Source organism: Procambarus clarkii, chromosome 78, assembly GCF_040958095.1.
Source record: "Procambarus clarkii isolate CNS0578487 chromosome 78, FALCON_Pclarkii_2.0, whole genome shotgun sequence".
In the NCBI taxonomy this organism is placed as follows: domain Eukaryota; kingdom Metazoa; phylum Arthropoda; class Malacostraca; order Decapoda; family Cambaridae; genus Procambarus; species Procambarus clarkii.
Genome location: NC_091227.1, coordinates 11,043,915 through 11,061,746, shown reverse-complemented (window position 1 = coordinate 11,061,746; position 17,832 = coordinate 11,043,915). Strand labels below are relative to the sequence as shown.

Below are 17,832 nucleotides of genomic sequence, written 5' to 3'. Positions count from 1 at the left end.
TGCGTTTTGAAGGGATGAACCAGGTAAATAAAATAGAAAACTATAACAAACTCCTATCTAAATTATGCTAGGATTTATCCAAGTGTTTACTGGTGTGTAGCAGTAATGTGCTGGTGCATCTTCTGGTGTACTGAAGGAAAGGTCCTTTGATGTCTGGGAGTGTCCTGGTGGTGCTTATAGGGATGATTTTTTATATATTTGTGTCAAAATGAGTATGAGGTGTCTTAAGTTGTATTTTCTGGCTCTACTGGATTTATTATGGAAATAGCAGTGCACTCTGGTGTTTGTTTTTGATCCTGGAGTGCATTTAGTGGTGTCTTGCAGTGTATACATTGATGTCCTTTTATGTATCTTGGATCATTTAGTGTATATCTGGTGTAATCTAATAGGCTGTATCCGGGATAATCTATGATGAATCTGGTGGTCCTGGGGTGTAGCCGGGTAATGCTCTGGACTGTACTGTTGTGTCCTGGGCCAGGGGAAGGGAGAGGGGCACCTGGTGGAGAAACAGGGAGGGAGACCTCATTGCTCCCTAGGTAGTGATCCAAGAGACTTCTTTGCTCACTAGGTAGTGATCCAAGAAACTTCTTTGCTCACTAGGTAGTGATCCAAGAAACCTCATTATTTACTTGGTAATGATCTAAGAGACCTCATTGCTCCCTAGGTAGTGATCCAAGAGACCTCATTGCTCCCTAGGTAGTGATCCAAGAGACCTCATTGCTCCCTAGGTAGTGATCCAAGAGACCTCGTTGCTCACTAGGTATTGATCCAAGGAACCTCATTACTCGTAGTAGGCATCCATCAGTCTCAGGAGGCTATGGAGTTGCACTCTAGTTGTTAGTCTGGAATGGCCTCTCCAGGACGCAAGGTCAGGGAGGTTGATATGGAGGAGAAGCTGTTACCCATGCAGCATGTCCCCCTCCCTCTCCACAGCGCCGAAAGTCTCCAATGGAAACGCAAACAGCAAATGTCCTCACTTGGTAGTGATCAAAGAGACCTCATTGCTCACTAGGTAGTAATCCAAGAGTGAGGGGAGTTTCCCAGTATGAATTTATTTGCTTTCCTTGTACTAAATTAATTTTCTCGAAATTTACTGAAATTTATTATACTTAACACAACTGACTGTATTTACTAAATGGACTGTATTTAAATTGTTTCTTCTACTGGGTGTTATCCAATCCACACAATTGGGGGGTTTATATACCCGTAACCTATATCCCAATCTATCAAACAGAATAACAAAAGGCTTCTAGAATATTATTAAGGTTAATCTACTGCTAGGTATGTTAGTGAAAATACAAAACACAGCTTAAGTGTTAAAGATGATCAGTAGATTCATCTCTAACACTTAAGTCATACACCCGTCCTAAACATATGAACCACACCGAGTGTTCTCAGATAATATGGCATCTGGACAAATGTGGGTAAGAAAGGACTTGTTGTAGCTCCTTCATCGAGGTCACCTGTGAAATAGTTACATCGTAATACAAGTAATAAAACCTGAGGCATATGATCAGAGGAAGACTGATATCAAATTAATAATGCTCACTCTTTATAGGTGGGAAGCCTTCGTCCTAAGTGCTTGACCTATAGCACTAGTGATCACTTGTCTGTCAAATGGAAAAGTTGCACTTCCTTATATCTAGTGAAGATCTGTAAAGCTAACTGGAAACAATGTCGTCTCACAGCTCGGATCCTCACAGATCTGTAGATCCTCACAGATCTGTAGGAAGATCTGTAGATCTTCCAGAACTCGCACAAGTGTGTCCTCTGTTACCAGTTGTGAACACAAATATGGTGTCATGTACAATAAGAACTAGCACATTTGTGTATCCCGACAGCCGTGTGCACATTGGTGTGGCGTTGCCCAAGAGACCCCTTCCCTCCTCACTCTGTCCTGGATATGTCCAGTTTTCTGTGAGTCAATTTTAATTTAAGGAGACAAAACGTTTATTTACTCATGGATTTTAATTAAATCCAGTCTTAATAAATACTTGTCTTCGTATTTCAACTCTTAGACTGGAAATATTGTATATTCATTAAGGGAAATATTAGGTACCTCGGCTGCTTGGCTGATGCAATACCTTCCCATTGTTGTGTGAGAGTCACTTGGTACTCTCTCTTTGAGAAAATTAGTAATGTTAGTATTATTTGTAAACACCAGTCATGTAAAATGTCAGAATTTCCGACAAAGAGACCTCATTGTTCATTAGGTAGTGATCCAAGAGTCCTCATTGCTCACTTGGTAGTGATCCAAGAGTTCTCATTGTTCATTAGGTAGTGATCCAAGAGTCCTCATTGCTCACTTGGTAGTGATCCAAGAGACCTCATTGCTCACTTGGTAGTGATCCAAGAGACCTCATTGCTCACTTGGTAGTGATCCAAGAGACCTCATTTCTCCCTAGGTAGTGATCCAAGAGACCTTATTGCTCATTAGGTAGTGATCCAAGAGTCCTCATTGCTCACTTGGTAGTGATCCAAGAGACCTCATTACTCCCTTGGTAGTGATCCATGAGGCCTCATTACTCCCTAGGTAGTGATTCAAGAGACCTCATTGTTCACAAGGTAGTGCTCCAAGAGATCTCATTGCTCACTGGGTAGTGATCCAAGAGACCTTATTGATCATTAGGGAGTGATCACAACTGCTGCTGTGACTACCATCACTGCTGCAACCACTATGATTACTAACTACTATGACCATTAAACCATTATTATGACTATAACTAGTGCCACGACCACATGTCACAGCTACTGCATCAACCTCTACTACAAATAATAACAACAGTATGTTCGATAATCATAATTACTGTATATATATATACATATATATATATATATATATATATATATATATATATATATATATATATATATATATATATATATATATATATATATTGATAGCAGTCTTTCCTGTAAGCATATTATTGAATGTGACCAAATGGGTGAGATCAATGATTGTAGTACGAGTCTTCTCTATTTTCCTTACACTTTTCCTCACTTGAGAAGGTAGTTGAAAAACTAACTCTCCAAAATTAATTTGTACAGTTTTATTTTGCCTGTTGCCATATTTTATTTTTTATTATTTATATTATTTATTTTTATAGTTGTGAGAAGAATTGATAAATCTCCAATATACGTCATCCTCAAAAAGGAAGAGTATATGTAGAAAATTAACCTCATCCTCATGAAATTAAGTTTCAGAGGATCACTTGGGACATTACTGCCGAACTGAAAGCAAAGGTAAACAGATTGATTGAAGATGTTAATGCCAAAATGTCCGGACTTCACATGCCATAAGCTAGGAGAGAGTACACACCTGGATATAAATATGGAACTGTCAAGACCCACAAACCTGGAAACCCACTTTGACTCATGATCAGCCAGATACCTATGTCCACGTACAGACTGGCCAAGTGACTCAACTCTTTACAAACTCCATACATACCACAAGCCTTCAGCCTTACTTCTCTAAAGAATTTTTTTTATTTATTGCAGAGGGTGCAAGCCTCAGGAGTGTGAAATATAATTTGATTGGTGTTACAAATCTACCCTGCACAGTGAATATAAGAAAGAGGAAAGAATAATGAAAGAAATAATTCGTAAAAGAGTAAAAAACACAACTCCCTAACCAAAACATAGGCATCATCATGTATTAAAAAACAAAGAAGTTCATTGACCTCTTATTAAAACAGCCCTGAGCCAACTCTTTATGTCCTGTGCCCAATTATTTGGCGCCTCCCCGGGCTCTTTATGAACTGTGCCCTATTGTTTGGTCCCTCCTAGGGCTCTTTATGAACCGTGCCCTATTATTTGGCCCAGCCTAGGGCTCTTTATGGCCCTTGCCCTATTGTTTGGTCCCTCTGGGCTTTCCCCGTCTCTCAAGATCTTTCTCCTTTCTCTCAGAGCTTCCTGTACTTCTTTAGGTTTTCCGTTCCGTGTCATGCATACTCCACACCCCCTTCCTGTGTCGGGGCACGAGACGGGAAACCAAGAACCAAGCCCCAGAGTAGAAGGTAAGGAGGCTATTAACTATCAGGCGAACCATGACGTGCTTATACAATCATTAACTGTTTTAATTCAACTTAATATTTTTCTCCTGACAGGAAGTGATAGTTGAGAGAGCAGCACAAATGATGGTGTGGTCGTGCTTGTTGGTGGCGGCCCTGGGAGCCCTCGTGGCCTCCCACGAGGCTGTCATTGACTCGAATGGCGCCTTAATTGACGAACTGCCTGTCGCCCGAGTCGTCCGTCAGATCAACTTCCCTGGTAGGTGGATTCTTATTGTCCATTACGTCAACGTATGTACGATGGTTCACATTGTTACTATAACACTATCTAAACAGGAGGATGGGTTGTGAGAAGGTTATCTGTCGAGGGATGTACTGTGTGTGTGTGTGTGTGTGTGTGTGTGTGTGTGTGTGTGTGTGTGTGTGATCATGTGTGTGTGTGTGCGTGTGTGTGTGTGTGTGTGTGTGTATGTGTGTGTGTGTGTGTGTGTGTGTGTGTGTGTGTGTGTGTGTGCGTGTGTGTCTAGGACATACCTTAGTTAATAGTTTGTAAACTGTGGGCCACGAGGCTGAAGGTATTGACATGCCGCACTAAAGCTACCGAGAATAATTAGGTAAGATTTCGTAGTTGTTAATAACAAAATCTGCCAATTAAAATGAAACACGAAGGTTTCTTGTGTTTTTTTTATGAAATACATTGAGTAGATTATTGAGGAATAATAGAGCGTCGTATGACAAGGACGCTTGGGGTGGCGTCGTCTGGTGAGGACGCTTGGGGTGGCGTCGTCTGGTGAGGACGCTTGGGGTGGCGTCGTCTGGTGAGGACGCTTGGGGTGGCGTCGTCTGGTGAGGACGCTTGGGGTGGCGTCGTCTGACGAGGACGCTTGGGGTGGCGTCATCTGACGAGGACGCTTGGGGTGGCGTCGTCTGGTGAGGACGCTTGGGGTGGCGTCGTCTGGTGAGGACGCTTGGGGTGGCGTCGTCTGACGAGGACGCTTGGGGTGGCGTCATCTGACGAGGACGCTTGGGGTGGCGTCGTCTGGTGAGGACGCTTGGGGTGGCGTCATCTGACGAGGACGCTTGGGGTGGCGTCGTCTGGTGAGGACGCTTGGGGTGGCGTCGTCTGGTGAGGACGCTTGGGGTGGCGTCGTCTGACGAAGACGCTTGGGGTGGCGTCATCTGACGAGGACGCTTGGGGTGGCGTCGTCTGACGAGGACGCTTGGGGTGGCGTCATCTGACGAGGACGCTTGGGGTGGCGTCGTCTGACGAGGACGCTTGGGGTGGCGTCGTCTGGTGAGGACGCTTGGGGTGGCGTCGTCTGGTGAGGACGCTTGGGGTGGCGTCGTCTGACGAGGACGCTTGGGGTGGCGTCATCTGACGAGGACGCTTGGGGTGGCGTCGTCTGACGAGGACGCTTGGGGTGGCGTCGTCTGGTGAGGACGCTTGGGGTGGCGTCGTCTGACGAGGACGCTTGGGGTGGCGTCATCTGACGAGGACGCTTGGGGTGGCGTCGTCTGGTGAGGACGCTTGGGGTGGCGTCGTCTGACGAGGACGCTTGGGGTGGCGTCGTCTGGTGAGGACGCTTGGGGTGGCGTCGTCTGGTGAGGACGCTTGGGGTGGCGTCGTCTGACGAGGACGCTTGGGGTGGCGTCGTCTGGTGAGGACGCTTGGGGTGGCGTCGTCTGACGAGGACGCTTGGGGTGGCGTCGTCTGGTGAGGACGCTTGGGGTGGCGTCGTTTGACGAGGACGCTTGGGGTGGCGTCATCTGACGAGAACGCTTGGGGTGGCGTCGTCTGACGAGGACGCTTGGGGTGGCGTCGTCTGGTGAGGACGCTTGGGGTGGCGTCGTCTGGTGAGGACGCTTGGGGTGGCGTCGTCTGACGAGGACGCTTGGGGTGGCGTCGTCTGGTGAGGACGCTTGGGGTGGCGTCGTCTGACGAGGACGCTTGGGGTGGCGTCGTCTTACGAGGACGCTTGGGGTGGCGTCGTCTGGTGAGGACGCTTGGGGTGGCGTCGTCTGGTGAGGACGCTTGGGGTGGCGTCGTATGACAAGGACGCTTGGGGTGGCGTCATCTGACGAGGAAGCTTGGGGTGGCGTCGTCTGGTGAGGACGCTTGGGGTGGCGTCGTCTGGTGAGGACGCTTGGGGTGGCGTCGTATGACAAGGACGCTTGGGGTGGCGTCATCTGACGAGGAAGCTTGGGGTGGCGTCGTCTGGTGAGGACGCTTGGGGTGGCGTCGTCTGACGAGGACGCTTGGGGTGGCGTCGTATGACGAGGACGCTTGGGGTGGCGTCATCTGACGAGGACACTTGGGGTGGCGTCGTCTGGTGAGGACGCTTGGGGTGGCGTCGTCTGGTGAGGACGCTTGGGGTGGCGTCGTATGACGAGGACGCTTGGGGTGGCGTCGTCTGGTGAGGACGCTTGGGGTGGCGTCGTCTGGTGAGGACGCTTGGGGTGGCGTCGTCTGACGAGGACGCTTGGGGTGGCGTCATCTGACGAGGACGCTTGGGGTGGCGTCGTCTGACGAGGACGCTTGGGGTGGCGTCGTCTGACGAGGACGCTTGGGGTGGCGTCGTCTGGTGAGGACGCTTGGGGTGGCGTCGTCTGGTGAGGACGCTTGGGGTGGCGTCGTCTGGAGAGGACGCTTGGGGTGGCGTCGTCTGGTGAGGACGCTTGGGGTGGCGTCGTCTGGTGAGGACGCTTGGGGTGGCGTCGTCTGGTGAGGACGCTTGGGGTGGCGTCGTCTGACGAGGACGCTTGGGGTGGCGTCGTATGACGAGGACGCTTGGGGTGGCGTCATCTGACGAGGACGCTTGGGGTGGCGTCGTCTGGTGAGGACGCTTGGGGTGGCGTCGTCTGGTGAGGACGCTTGGGGTGGCGTCGTCTGGAGAGGACGCTTGGGGTGGCGTCGTCTGGTGAGGACGCTTGGGGTGGCGTCGTCTGGTGAGGACGCTTGGGGTGGCGTCGTCTGGTGAGGACGCTTGGGGAAAACGCCGTGAAGAAAGTATATTATGAACCCAATAAATTCTTAAGAACTGAAGACCTGGGAGTTCGGTGTAGCGTACAGCGAGGGACGAGGTCGAGGTGACTGAGGGTCTTGACTGAGGGATGCCGGTAAGAACAGTCACGTTAAGTCGGTCAGTGTCAAGCTCAAGATGACTGTGATTTCCTCAGCCAGTCATTGTAAAGACTGAGTGAATTAGCTGTTTTTTCAGCAATATGATCTGGCTGGTGGGATTTTGACCGCTCGAAGTGTTTGACTGTCAGGTGACAGATATTGCAATGTTGATAACACCAGTGTACAATGTACTTAGTATACGGTAACTAGATTATTAACATATAAAGGGGTCTAGGATCATAGAAAACGTAGTTCTCCCACTTTAGCACAAAGGTTTAAATGATATTTACTAATAATTCATCACAGTGCAGCTGCCACTCAGTCAAAACAAGTGAACAACGACCCAATATTGTTAGTTCGTGAGGTTCTGGAGATTGGTGAGGTTAGTTATATTTAAAACCTATCTTAAAGACAATTATAACTGTCATTTTTCCTTCAGAAAAGAATCGAACCTAGGATCATTAGTATGGCTGACTGTTCTTGACCCACACTCAGTAATACCGGGTTTATTCCCTGGTGGGTCAAAAATGTAACCCGTTCTCGAACTTGCTTATAGTCAATATCTTGCTTATGAATAAGTGCATATGTGACATACTAATTTATTATGAATATTTGAGTTTACCTTGTAAAGCTGAATAGAAAACCACAACCTAACCTAACCTTCTTAGTATGTTAAGATATTACAATTAGTACTGAACCTATACCTATACTGATATTACAGTTTTATAAAAATATTAAAACAAAACTAAAATATTTAAATAAATTGTAAAGTAACTCAGGATATTGTGAAATTGTGTATAAAATCTGTATTGTTTAATAAAACTGAGAGAAAAAGTTAGTGCCTTGAAAAAAATATGGCTTGGAATATGTCACATATATACTTGTTTAAAGCAAAATAGTGACTATAAGCAATAAGTCATATATGTGTTGTCTTGTGCGAGAGCAGGTCTCAAACATGACAGCACATATATGACTTACTGTGTATAATCACTATTGTGCTTATAAATAAGTATATATGTGACATATTCTAAGCCGTATTTTTTTTAGGGCACTAACTTTTTCTCTGTTTTATTAAACAATACAGATTTTATAAACAATTTGACAATATCCTGAGTTACTTTACAATTTATTTAAATATTTTAGTTTTGTTTTATTATTTTTATAAAACTGTAATATCAGTATAGGTATAGGTTCAGTACTAATTGTAATATCTTAACATACTAAGAAGGTTAGGTTAGGTTGTGGTTTTCTATTTAGCTTTACAAGGTAAACTCAAATATTCACAATAACTTAGTATGTCACATATGCACTTATTCATAAGCAAGATATTGACTATAAGCAAGTGCAAGAACGGGTTGCAAGCCCGATATGATTACGTTGTTGCCGTATCTTCAAGCCAGGATATGATCACGTTGTTGCCGCATCTTCAAGCTAGGATATGATCACGCCGTTGTCATATCTTCAAGCCCGATAAGACCAATACACTAATAAAGGTGGAATATGAATGGCTGCTTTCCATGAGCGCCAAATATGGGGGTCGGCTCTCGACTGTTGTAAACAAATACTCAGAACTGGACCATTCTCTTATCGAGGTCCAGTTAACACCATCTTGACTGGGCCGTCGGGCGCCCAGGAGGAGTCCTCTTGACTGGGCCGTCGGGCGCCCAGGAGGAGTCCTCTTGACTGGGCCGTCGGGCGCCCAAGATGAGTCCTCTTGACTGGCCCGTCGGGCGCTCAGGAGGAGTCGTCTTAACTGGGCCGTCGGGCGCCCAGGAGGAGTCCTCTTGACTGGCCCGTCGGGCGCCCAGGAGGAGTCCTCTTGACTGGCCCGTCGGGCGTCCAGGAGGAGTCCTCTTGACTGGCCCGTCGGGGGCCCAGGAGTCCTCTTGATTATGCCTACGGGCGCGCAGGAAACAGTGGTTGAACACAACCGGAAATGCGAATTCTTCCTGGTGACTGTCCTCACCGGTGGAACCTTGTGGGAGCCACAACCTTGGGGGAGCCACAACCTTGGGGGGAGCCACAACCTTGGGGGAGCCACAACCTTGTGGGAGCCACAACCTTGGGGGAGCCACAACCTTGGGGGGAGCCACAACCTTGGGGGAGCCACAACCTTGTGGGAGCCACAACCTTGGGGGAGCCACAACCTTGGGGGGAGCCACAACCTTGGGGGAGCCACAACCTTGGGGGAGCCACAACCTTGGGGGAGCCACAACCTTGGGGGGAGCCACAACCTTGGGGGAGCCACAACCTTGGGGGAGCCACAACCTTGGGGGAGTCACAACCTTGGGGGAGCCACAACCTTGGGGGAGTCACAACCTTGGGGAAGCCACAACCTTGGGATAGCCACAACCTTGGGGGGAGTCACAACCTTGGGGGGAGCCACAACCTTGGGGGGAGCCACAACCTTGTGGGAGCCACAACCTTGGGGGGAGCCACAACCTTGTGGGAGTCACAACCTTGGGGGAGTCACAACCTTGGGGGAGTCACAACCTTGGGGGAGTCACAACCTTGGGGGAGTCACAACCTTGGGGGAGCCACAACCTTGGGGGAGCCACAACCTTGGGGGAGCCACAACCTTGGGGGAGTCACAACCTTGGGGGAGTCACAACCTTGGGGGAGCCACAACCTTGGGGGAGTCACAACCTTGGGGGAGTCACAACCTTGGGAGAGCCACAACCTTGGGGGAGCCACAACCTTGGGGGAGTCACAACCTTGGGGGAGTCACAACCTTGGGGGAGCCACAACCTTGGGGGAGCCACAACCTTGGGGGAGCCACAACCTTGGGGGAGTCACAACCATGGGGGAGTCACAACCTTGGGGGAGCCACAACCTTGGGGGAGTCACAACCTTGGGGGAGCCACAACCTTGGGGGAGCCACAACCTTGGGGGAACCACAACCTTGGGGGAGTCACAACCTTGGGGGAGTCACAACCTTGGGGGAGTCACAGCCTTGGGGGAGTCACAACCTTGGGGGAGTCACAACCTTGGGGGAGTCACAACCTTGGGGGAGTCACAACCTTGGGGGAGCCACAACCTTGGGGGAGCCACAACCTTGGGGGAGCCACAACCTTGGGGGAGTCACAACCTTGGGGGAGTCACAACCTTGGGGCGAGCCACAACCTTGGGGGAGTCACAACCTTGGGGGAGTCACAACCTTGGGGGAGTCACAACCTTGGGGGAGTCACAACCTTGGGGGAGCCACAACCTTGGGGGAGCCACAACCTTGGGGGAGTCACAACCTTGGGGGAGTCACAACCTTGGGGGAGTCACAACCTTGGGGGAGCCACAACCTTGGGGGAGTCACAACCTTGGGGGAGTCACAACCTTGGGGGGAGTCACAACCTTGGGGGAGTCACAACCTTGGGGGAGTCACAACCTTGGGGGAGTCACAACCTTGGGGGAGTCACAGCCTTGGGGGAGTCACAACCTTGGGGAGCCACAACCTTGGGGGAGCCACAACCTTGGGGGAGAGCCACAACCTTGTGGGAGCCACAACCTTGGGGGGAGCCACAACCTTGGGGGAGTCACAACCTTGGGGAAGCCACAACCTTGGGATAGCCACAACCTTGGGGGGAGTCACAACCTTGGGGGGAGCCACAACCTTGGGGGGAGCCACAACCTTGTGGGAGCCACAACCTTGGGGGGAGCCACAACCTTGTGGGAGTCACAACCTTGGGGGAGTCACAACCTTGGGGGAGTCACAACCTTGGGGGAGTCACAACCTTGGGGGAGTCACAACCTTGGGGGAGCCACAACCTTGGGGGAGCCACAACCTTGGGGGAGCCACAACCTTGGGGGAGTCACAACCTTGGGGGAGTCACAACCTTGGGGGAGCCACAACCTTGGGGGAGTCACAACCTTGGGGGAGTCACAACCTTGGGGGAGCCACAACCTTGGGGGAGCCACAACCTTGGGGGAGTCACAACCTTGGGGGAGTCACAACCTTGGGGGAGTCACAACCTTGGGGGAGTCACAACCTTGGGGGAGTCACAACCTTGGGGGAGCCACAACCTTGGGGGAGTCACAACCTTGGGGGAGTCACAACCTTGGGGGAGTCACAACCTTGGGGGAGCCACAACCTTGGGGGAGTCACAACCTTGGGGGAGTCACAACCTTGGGGGGAGTCACAACCTTGGGGGAGTCACAACCTTGGGGGAGTCACAACCTTGGGGGAGTCACAACCTTGGGGGAGCCACAACCTTGGGGGAGTCACAACCTTGGGGGAGTCACAACCTTGGGGGAGTCACAACCTTGGGGGAGCCACAACCTTGGGGGAGTCACAACCTTGGGGGAGTCACAACCTTGGGGGAGTCACAACCTTGGGGGAGTCACAACCTTGGGGGAGTCACAACCTTGGGGGAGCCACAACCTTGGGGGAGTCACAACCTTGGGGGAGCCACAACCTTGGGGGGAGTCACAACCTTGGGGGGAGCCACAACCTTGGGGGGAGCCACAACCTTGGGGGAGTCACAACCTTGGGGGAGTCACAACCTTGGGGGGAGTCACAACCTTGGGGGAGCCACAACCTTGGGGGAGTCACAACCTTGGGGGAGTCACAACCTTGGGGGAGTCACAACCTTGGGGGAGCCACAACCTTGGGGGAGTCACAACCTTGGGGGAGTCACAACCTTGGGGGAGTCACAACCTTGGGGGAGCCACAACCTTGGGGGAGTCACAACCTTGGGGGAGTCACAACCTTGGGGGAGTCACAACCTTGGGGGAGCCACAACCTTGGGGGAGTCACAACCTTGGGGGAGTCACAACCTTGGGGGAGTCACAACCTTGGGGGAGCCACAACCTTGGGGGAGTCACAACCTTGGGGGAGTCACAACCTTGGGGGAGTCACAACCTTGGAGGGAGTCACAACCTTGGGGGAGCCATAACCTTGGGGGAGTCACAACCTTGGGGGAGTCACAACCTTGGGGGAGTCACAACCTTGGGGGAGTCACAACCTTGGGGGGAGCCACAACCTTGGGGGAGCCACAACCTTGGGGGGGAGCCACAACCTTGTGGGAGCCACAACCTTGGGGGGAGCCACAACCTTGGGGGAGTCACAACCTTGGGGAAGCCACAACCTTGGGATAGCCACAACCTTGGGGGAGTCACAACCTTGGGGGAGTCACAACCTTGGGGGAGTCACAACCTTGGGGGGAGCCACAACCTTGGGGGAGCCACAACCTTGTGGGAGCCACAACCTTGTGGGAGCCACAACCTTGGGGGAGTCACAACCTTGGGGGAGTCACAACCTTGGGGCGAGCCTCAACCTTGTGGCGAGTCACAACCTTGTGGGAGCCACAACCTTGTGGCGAGTCACAACCTTGGGACGAGCCACAACCTTGGGGCGAGTCACAACCTTGTGGCGAGTCACAACCTTGGGACGAGCCACAACCTTGGGGCGAGTCACAACCTTGGGGCGAGCCACAACCTTGGGGCGAGTCACAACCTTGTGGGAGCCACAACCTTGGGGGGAGCCACAACCTTGGGGCGAGAGTGTACAACATGACGTTCTACAGAGCACTGACCACAAAAACTGGGTGAACGCCTCGCGGGAAATTTCTATAATCACACACTGGATTTCCGAGGGCGTTTAAGGTGGTTTTTTTCCTCAGTGTCTGCACCAGCTGTTGAGTCATAGGCCACTCCACCGCTGCCCAGCGAAAGTTATACAAACTACTGTAAGAGAAATGTATTTGAGTGATCACCTTAACTGTTGTTATGCAAATGGTGACGCAAAATGTCTCACCTCTTATGGAGATCTCAATTGTGTCCTGTCTTCCTTTTTAACTGTAATATCTCTTATAAACATGTTCTATACATTTGCACTATTGTCGTTAGATTTACAATTTTGACAGAGATATGGGGTTACGTCGTCTTGGCACGGGGGGGGGGGGGGTTGGATAGGTGTGTGGCCCGTCTGTACAGGGGGGGATAGGTGTGGCCCGTCTGTGCAGGGGGGATAGGTGTGGCCCGTCTGTACAGGGGGGGATAGGTGTGGCCCGTCTGTGCAGGGGGGATAGGTGTGGCCCGTCTGTGCAGGGGGGATAGGTATGGCCCGTCTGTGCAGGGGGGATATAGGTGTGGCCCGTCTGTACAGGGGGGGGATAGGTGTGGCCCGTCTGTGCAGGGGGGATAGGTGTGGCCCGTCTGTGCAGGGGGGATAGGTATGGCCCGTCTGTGCAGGGGGGATAGGTGTGGCCCGTCTGTGCAGGGGGGGATAGGTATGGCCCGTCTGTGCAGGGGGGATAGGTGTGGCCCGTCTGTGCTGGGGGGGATAGGTGTGGCCCGTCTGTGCAGGGGAGATAGGTGTGGCCCGTCTGTGCAGCGGGGATATAGGTGTGGCCCGTCTGTGCAGGGGGGGATAGGTGTGGCCCGTCTGTGCAGGGGGGGATATAGGTGTGGCCCGTCTGTGCAGGGGGGGGATAGGTGTGGCCCGTCTGTGCAGCGGGGATATAGGTGTGGCCCGTCTGTGCAGGGGGGGATAGGTGTGGCCCGTCTGTGCAGGGGGGGATATAGGTGTGGCCCGTCTGTGCAGGGGGGGGATAGGTGTGGCCCGTCTGTGCAGGGGGGGATAGGTGTGGCCCGTCTGTGCAGCGGGGATATAGGTGTGGCCCGTCTGTGCAGGGGGGGATAGGTGTGGCCCGTCTGTGCAGGGGGGATAGGTATGGCCCGTCTGTGCAGGGGGGATAGGTGTGGCCCGTCTGTGCAGGGGGGGATAGGTATGGCCCGTCTGTGCAGGGGGGATAGGTGTGGCCCGTCTGTGCTGGGGGGGATAGGTGTGGCCCGTCTGTGCAGGGGAGATAGGTGTGGCCCGTCTGTGCAGCGGGGATATAGGTGTGGCCCGTCTGTGCAGGGGGGGATAGGTGTGGCCCGTCTGTGCAGGGGGGGATATAGGTGTGGCCCGTCTGTGCAGGGGGGGGATAGGTGTGGCCCGTCTGTGCAGGGGGGGATAGGTGTGGCCCGTCTGTGCAGGGGGGGGGATAGGTGTGGCCCGTCTGTGCTGGGGGGATATAGGTGTGGCCCGTCTGTGCAAGGGGATAGGTGTGGCCCGTCTGTGCAGGGGGGATATAGGTGTGGCCCGTCTGTGCTGGGTGGATATAGGTGTGGCCCGTCTGTGCAGGGGGGGATATAGGTGTGGCCCGTCTGTGCAGGGGGGATAGGTGTGGCCCGTCTGTGCAGGGGGGATAGGTGTGGCCCGTCTGTGCAGGGGGGATAGGTGTGGCCCGTCTGTGCTGGGGGGGATAGGTGTGGCCCGTCTGTGCAGGGGGGATAGGTGTGGCCCGTCTGTGCTGGGGGGGATAGGTGTGGCCCGTCTGTGCAGGGGGGATATAGGTGTGGCCCGTCTGTGCTGGGGGGGATATAGGTGTGGCCCGTCTGTGCAGGGGGGGATATAGGTGTGGCCCGTCTGTGCAGGGGGGGATATAGGTGTGGCCCGTCTGTGCTGGGGGGGATATAGGTGTGGCCCGTCTGTGCAGGGGGGGATAGGTGTGGCCCGTCTGTGCTGGGGGGGATATAGGTGTGGCCCGTCTGTGCTGGGGAGATAGGTGTGGCCCGTCTGTGCAGGGGGATATAGGTGTGGCCCGTCTGTGCTGGGTGGATATAGGTGTGGCCCGTCTGTGCAGGGGGGATAGGTGTGGCCCGTCTGTGCAGGGGGGGATAGGCGTGGCCCGTTTGTGCTGGGGGATATAGGTGTGGCCCGTCTGTGCAGGGGGGATAGGTGTGGCCCGTCTGTGCAGGGGGGATAGGTGTGGCCCGTCTGTGCAGGGGGGAGAATAGGTGTGGCCCGTCTGTGCAGGGGGGAGAATAGGTGTGGCCCGTCTGTGCAGGGGGGATATAGGTGTGGCCCGTCTGTGCAGGGGGGATATAGGTGTGGCCCGTCTGTACAGGGAGGGGATATAGGTGTGGCCCGTCTGTACAGGGGGGGATATAGGTGTGGCCCGTCTGTGCAGGGGGGATATAGGTGTCGCCCGTCTGTGCAGGGGAGGTGATAGATGTGGCCCGTCTGTACAGGGAGGGGATATAGGTGTGGCCCGTCTATGCAGGGGGGATATAGGTGTCGCCCGTCTGTGCAGGGGGGGTGATAGATGTGGCCCGTCTGTACAGGGAGGGGATATAGGTGTGGCCCGTGTGTGCAGGGGGGGTGATAGATGTGGCCCGTCTGTACAGGGAGGGGATATAGGTGTGGCCCGTGTGTGCAGGGGGGGGTGATAGGTGTGGCCCGTCTGTACAGGGAGGGGATATAGGTGTGGCCCGTGTGTGCAGGGGGGGTGATAGATGTGGCCCGTCTGTACAGGGAGGGGATATAGGTGTGGCCCGTGTGTGCAGGGGGGGGTGATAGATGTGGCCCGTCTGTACAGGGAGGGGATATAGGTGTGGCCCGTGTGTGCAGGGGGGGTGATAGATGTGGCCCGTCTGTACAGGGAGGGGATATAGGTGTGGCCCGTGTGTGCAGGGGGGGTGATAGATGTGGCCCGTCTGTACAGGGAGGGGATATAGGTGTGGCCCGTGTGTGCAGGGGGGGTGATAGATGTGGCCCGTCTGTACAGGGAGGGGATATAGGTGTGGCCCGTCTGTGCAGGGGGGGATATAGGTGTGGCCCGTCTGTACAGGTAGCTCAAGCTATTCTCACCCCGTTCAGTACATCGTGTTAATACAAACATATACACACATCACAAACAATAAACATATTACCGAACATTCTGAGAGATAAACATATACATTTCCTAATGTGTTCATTAGTTCCCTCACTGGACGAGGGAGGTGTGAAGGCTGTTTGACATGACCACCGTGACCTTTATGACTCGAGCGACCTGTCTCCCTGGTGACAGTACTCCAACGGGTTGTCTTGAGGTTATCTTGAGTTGATTTCGGGGCTTTAGTGTCCCCGCGGCCCGGTCCTCGACCAGGCCTTCACCCCCAGGAAGCAGCCCGTGACAGCTGACTAACACCCAGGTACCTATTTTACTGCTAGGTAACAGGGGCATAGGGTGAAAGAAACTCTGCCCATTGTTTCTTGCCGGCGCCCGGGATCGAACCCGGGACCACAGGATCACAAGTCCAGCGTGCTGTCCGCTCGGCTCCTGCTAATTATGCCAGTCATACATGCCAGTTAATTGAATTATAATAATTAATAAAAATAACAATAACAATAATAAATCAATATGAATTTACACTATAGGAGAGATTATTTGTCTGCTTATCTGGCGGTCTGATCGAGGATGGGGGCCAGATGCTTGAGGCTAGTCTCACCCAAATTGGCATAGGGAATGGTCTGGGGTACGGGGTGAACATAGGCTGGTCGGGATCATCTGAATTAAAGAATTGACAGCATGCTAAAGTTACATTCAGACCCCCACGACGATTTTTTTTTGGTAGGGGATGGGAGGAGGGAACTGACAGCCAGCTACAGAGCTAAATATTTTCAACGCAAACTTTTTAAACTAATTATTTTCTAATAGTAATATGCACCATTATTCACCGATCTCGGAAAAATCAACATAAATTTCCTGCTGTCAATAATTTTCCCGCCGTACTTGCATGCAACAGAAGATTCTCCTACAGCTGCAAAGGTTCCCCCCCCCCCCGCCCCAAGCCGCGGCCCTTAAGGGGTAACTGTTATTTGTTTAGTATTTCACTATTTTAGTATAGTGGTGAAGGGTGGAGACGGCGGTGACGGAGAGAGATGGTAGTTGTTAATGGGTCCCCCGTCGGCCCCCAGGTGGTGAAGGGTGGAGACGGCGGTGACGGAGAGAGATGGTAGTTGTTAATGGGTCCCCCGTCGGCCCCCAGGTGGTGAAGGGTGGAGACGGCGGTGACGGAGAGAGATGGTAGTTGTTAATGGGTCCCCCGTCGGCCCCCAGGTGGTGAAGGGTGGAGACGGCGGTGACGGAGAGAGATGGTAGTTGTTAATGGGTCCCCCGTCGGCCCCCAGGTGGTGAAGGGTGGAGACGGCGGTGACGGAGAGAGATGGTAGTTGTTAATGGGTCCCCCGTCGGCCCCCAGGTGGTGAAGGGTGGAGACGGCGGTGACGGAGAGAGATGGTAGTTGTTAATGGGTCCCCCGTCGGCCCCCAGGTGGTGAAGGGTGGAGACGGCGGTGACGGAGAGAGATGGTAGTTGTTAATGGGTCCCCCGTCGGCCCCCAGGTGGTGAAGGGTGGAGACGGCGGTGACGGAGAGAGATGGTAGTTGTTAATGGGTCCCCCGTCGGCCCCCAGGTGGTGAAGGGTGGAGACGGCGGTGACGGAGAGAGATGGTAGTTGTTAATGGGTCCCCCGTCGGCCCCCAGGTGGTGAAGGGTGGAGACGGCGGTGACGGAGAGAGATGGTAGTTGTTAATGGGTCCCCCGTCGGCCCCCAGGTGGTGAAGGTAGTTATAGCGATGAAGACAGTTCGTAGTGAATACGGTCACAACCTTACACCGGGAAACAGAAAATTGGGTGAGGTGCGTTCAGCAGATGGCGTTAACGTCGCCACAAAGATGGCTACAGTGATGACAGTTGTGCGTAGTGAAGATGACTACAGTGATGACAGTTGTGTGTAGTGAAGATGACTACAGTGATGACAGTTGTGTTTAGTGAAGATGACTACAGTGATGACAGTTGTGTGTAGTGAAGATGACTACAGTGATGACAGTTGTGTGTAGTGAAGATGACTACAGTGATGACAGTTGTGTATAGTGAAGATGACTACAGTGATGACAGT

At 52.8% G+C, this 17,832-nt stretch overlaps 1 protein-coding gene across 3 annotated transcripts in view; it reads left to right on the top strand.

Annotated features, from left to right (window-relative positions):
- LOC123746141 (salivary peroxidase/catechol oxidase) overlaps positions 1–17,832 on the top strand; it is a 49,146-nt gene that overhangs the window by 3,793 nt on the left and 27,521 nt on the right. For 2 of the 3 annotated variants that reach the window (XM_045727438.2, XM_045727437.2), the window contains exon 2: positions 4,107–4,269. In XM_045727438.2, coding sequence (XP_045583394.2) covers positions 4,134–4,269 — 136 coding nt within the window. In that variant the 5' untranslated portion in view covers positions 4,107–4,133. Of the gene's footprint in view, positions 1–3,906; positions 4,017–4,106; positions 4,270–17,832 lie in introns of those variants that run through there. The other variant, XM_069314065.1, reaches the window with a different exon arrangement.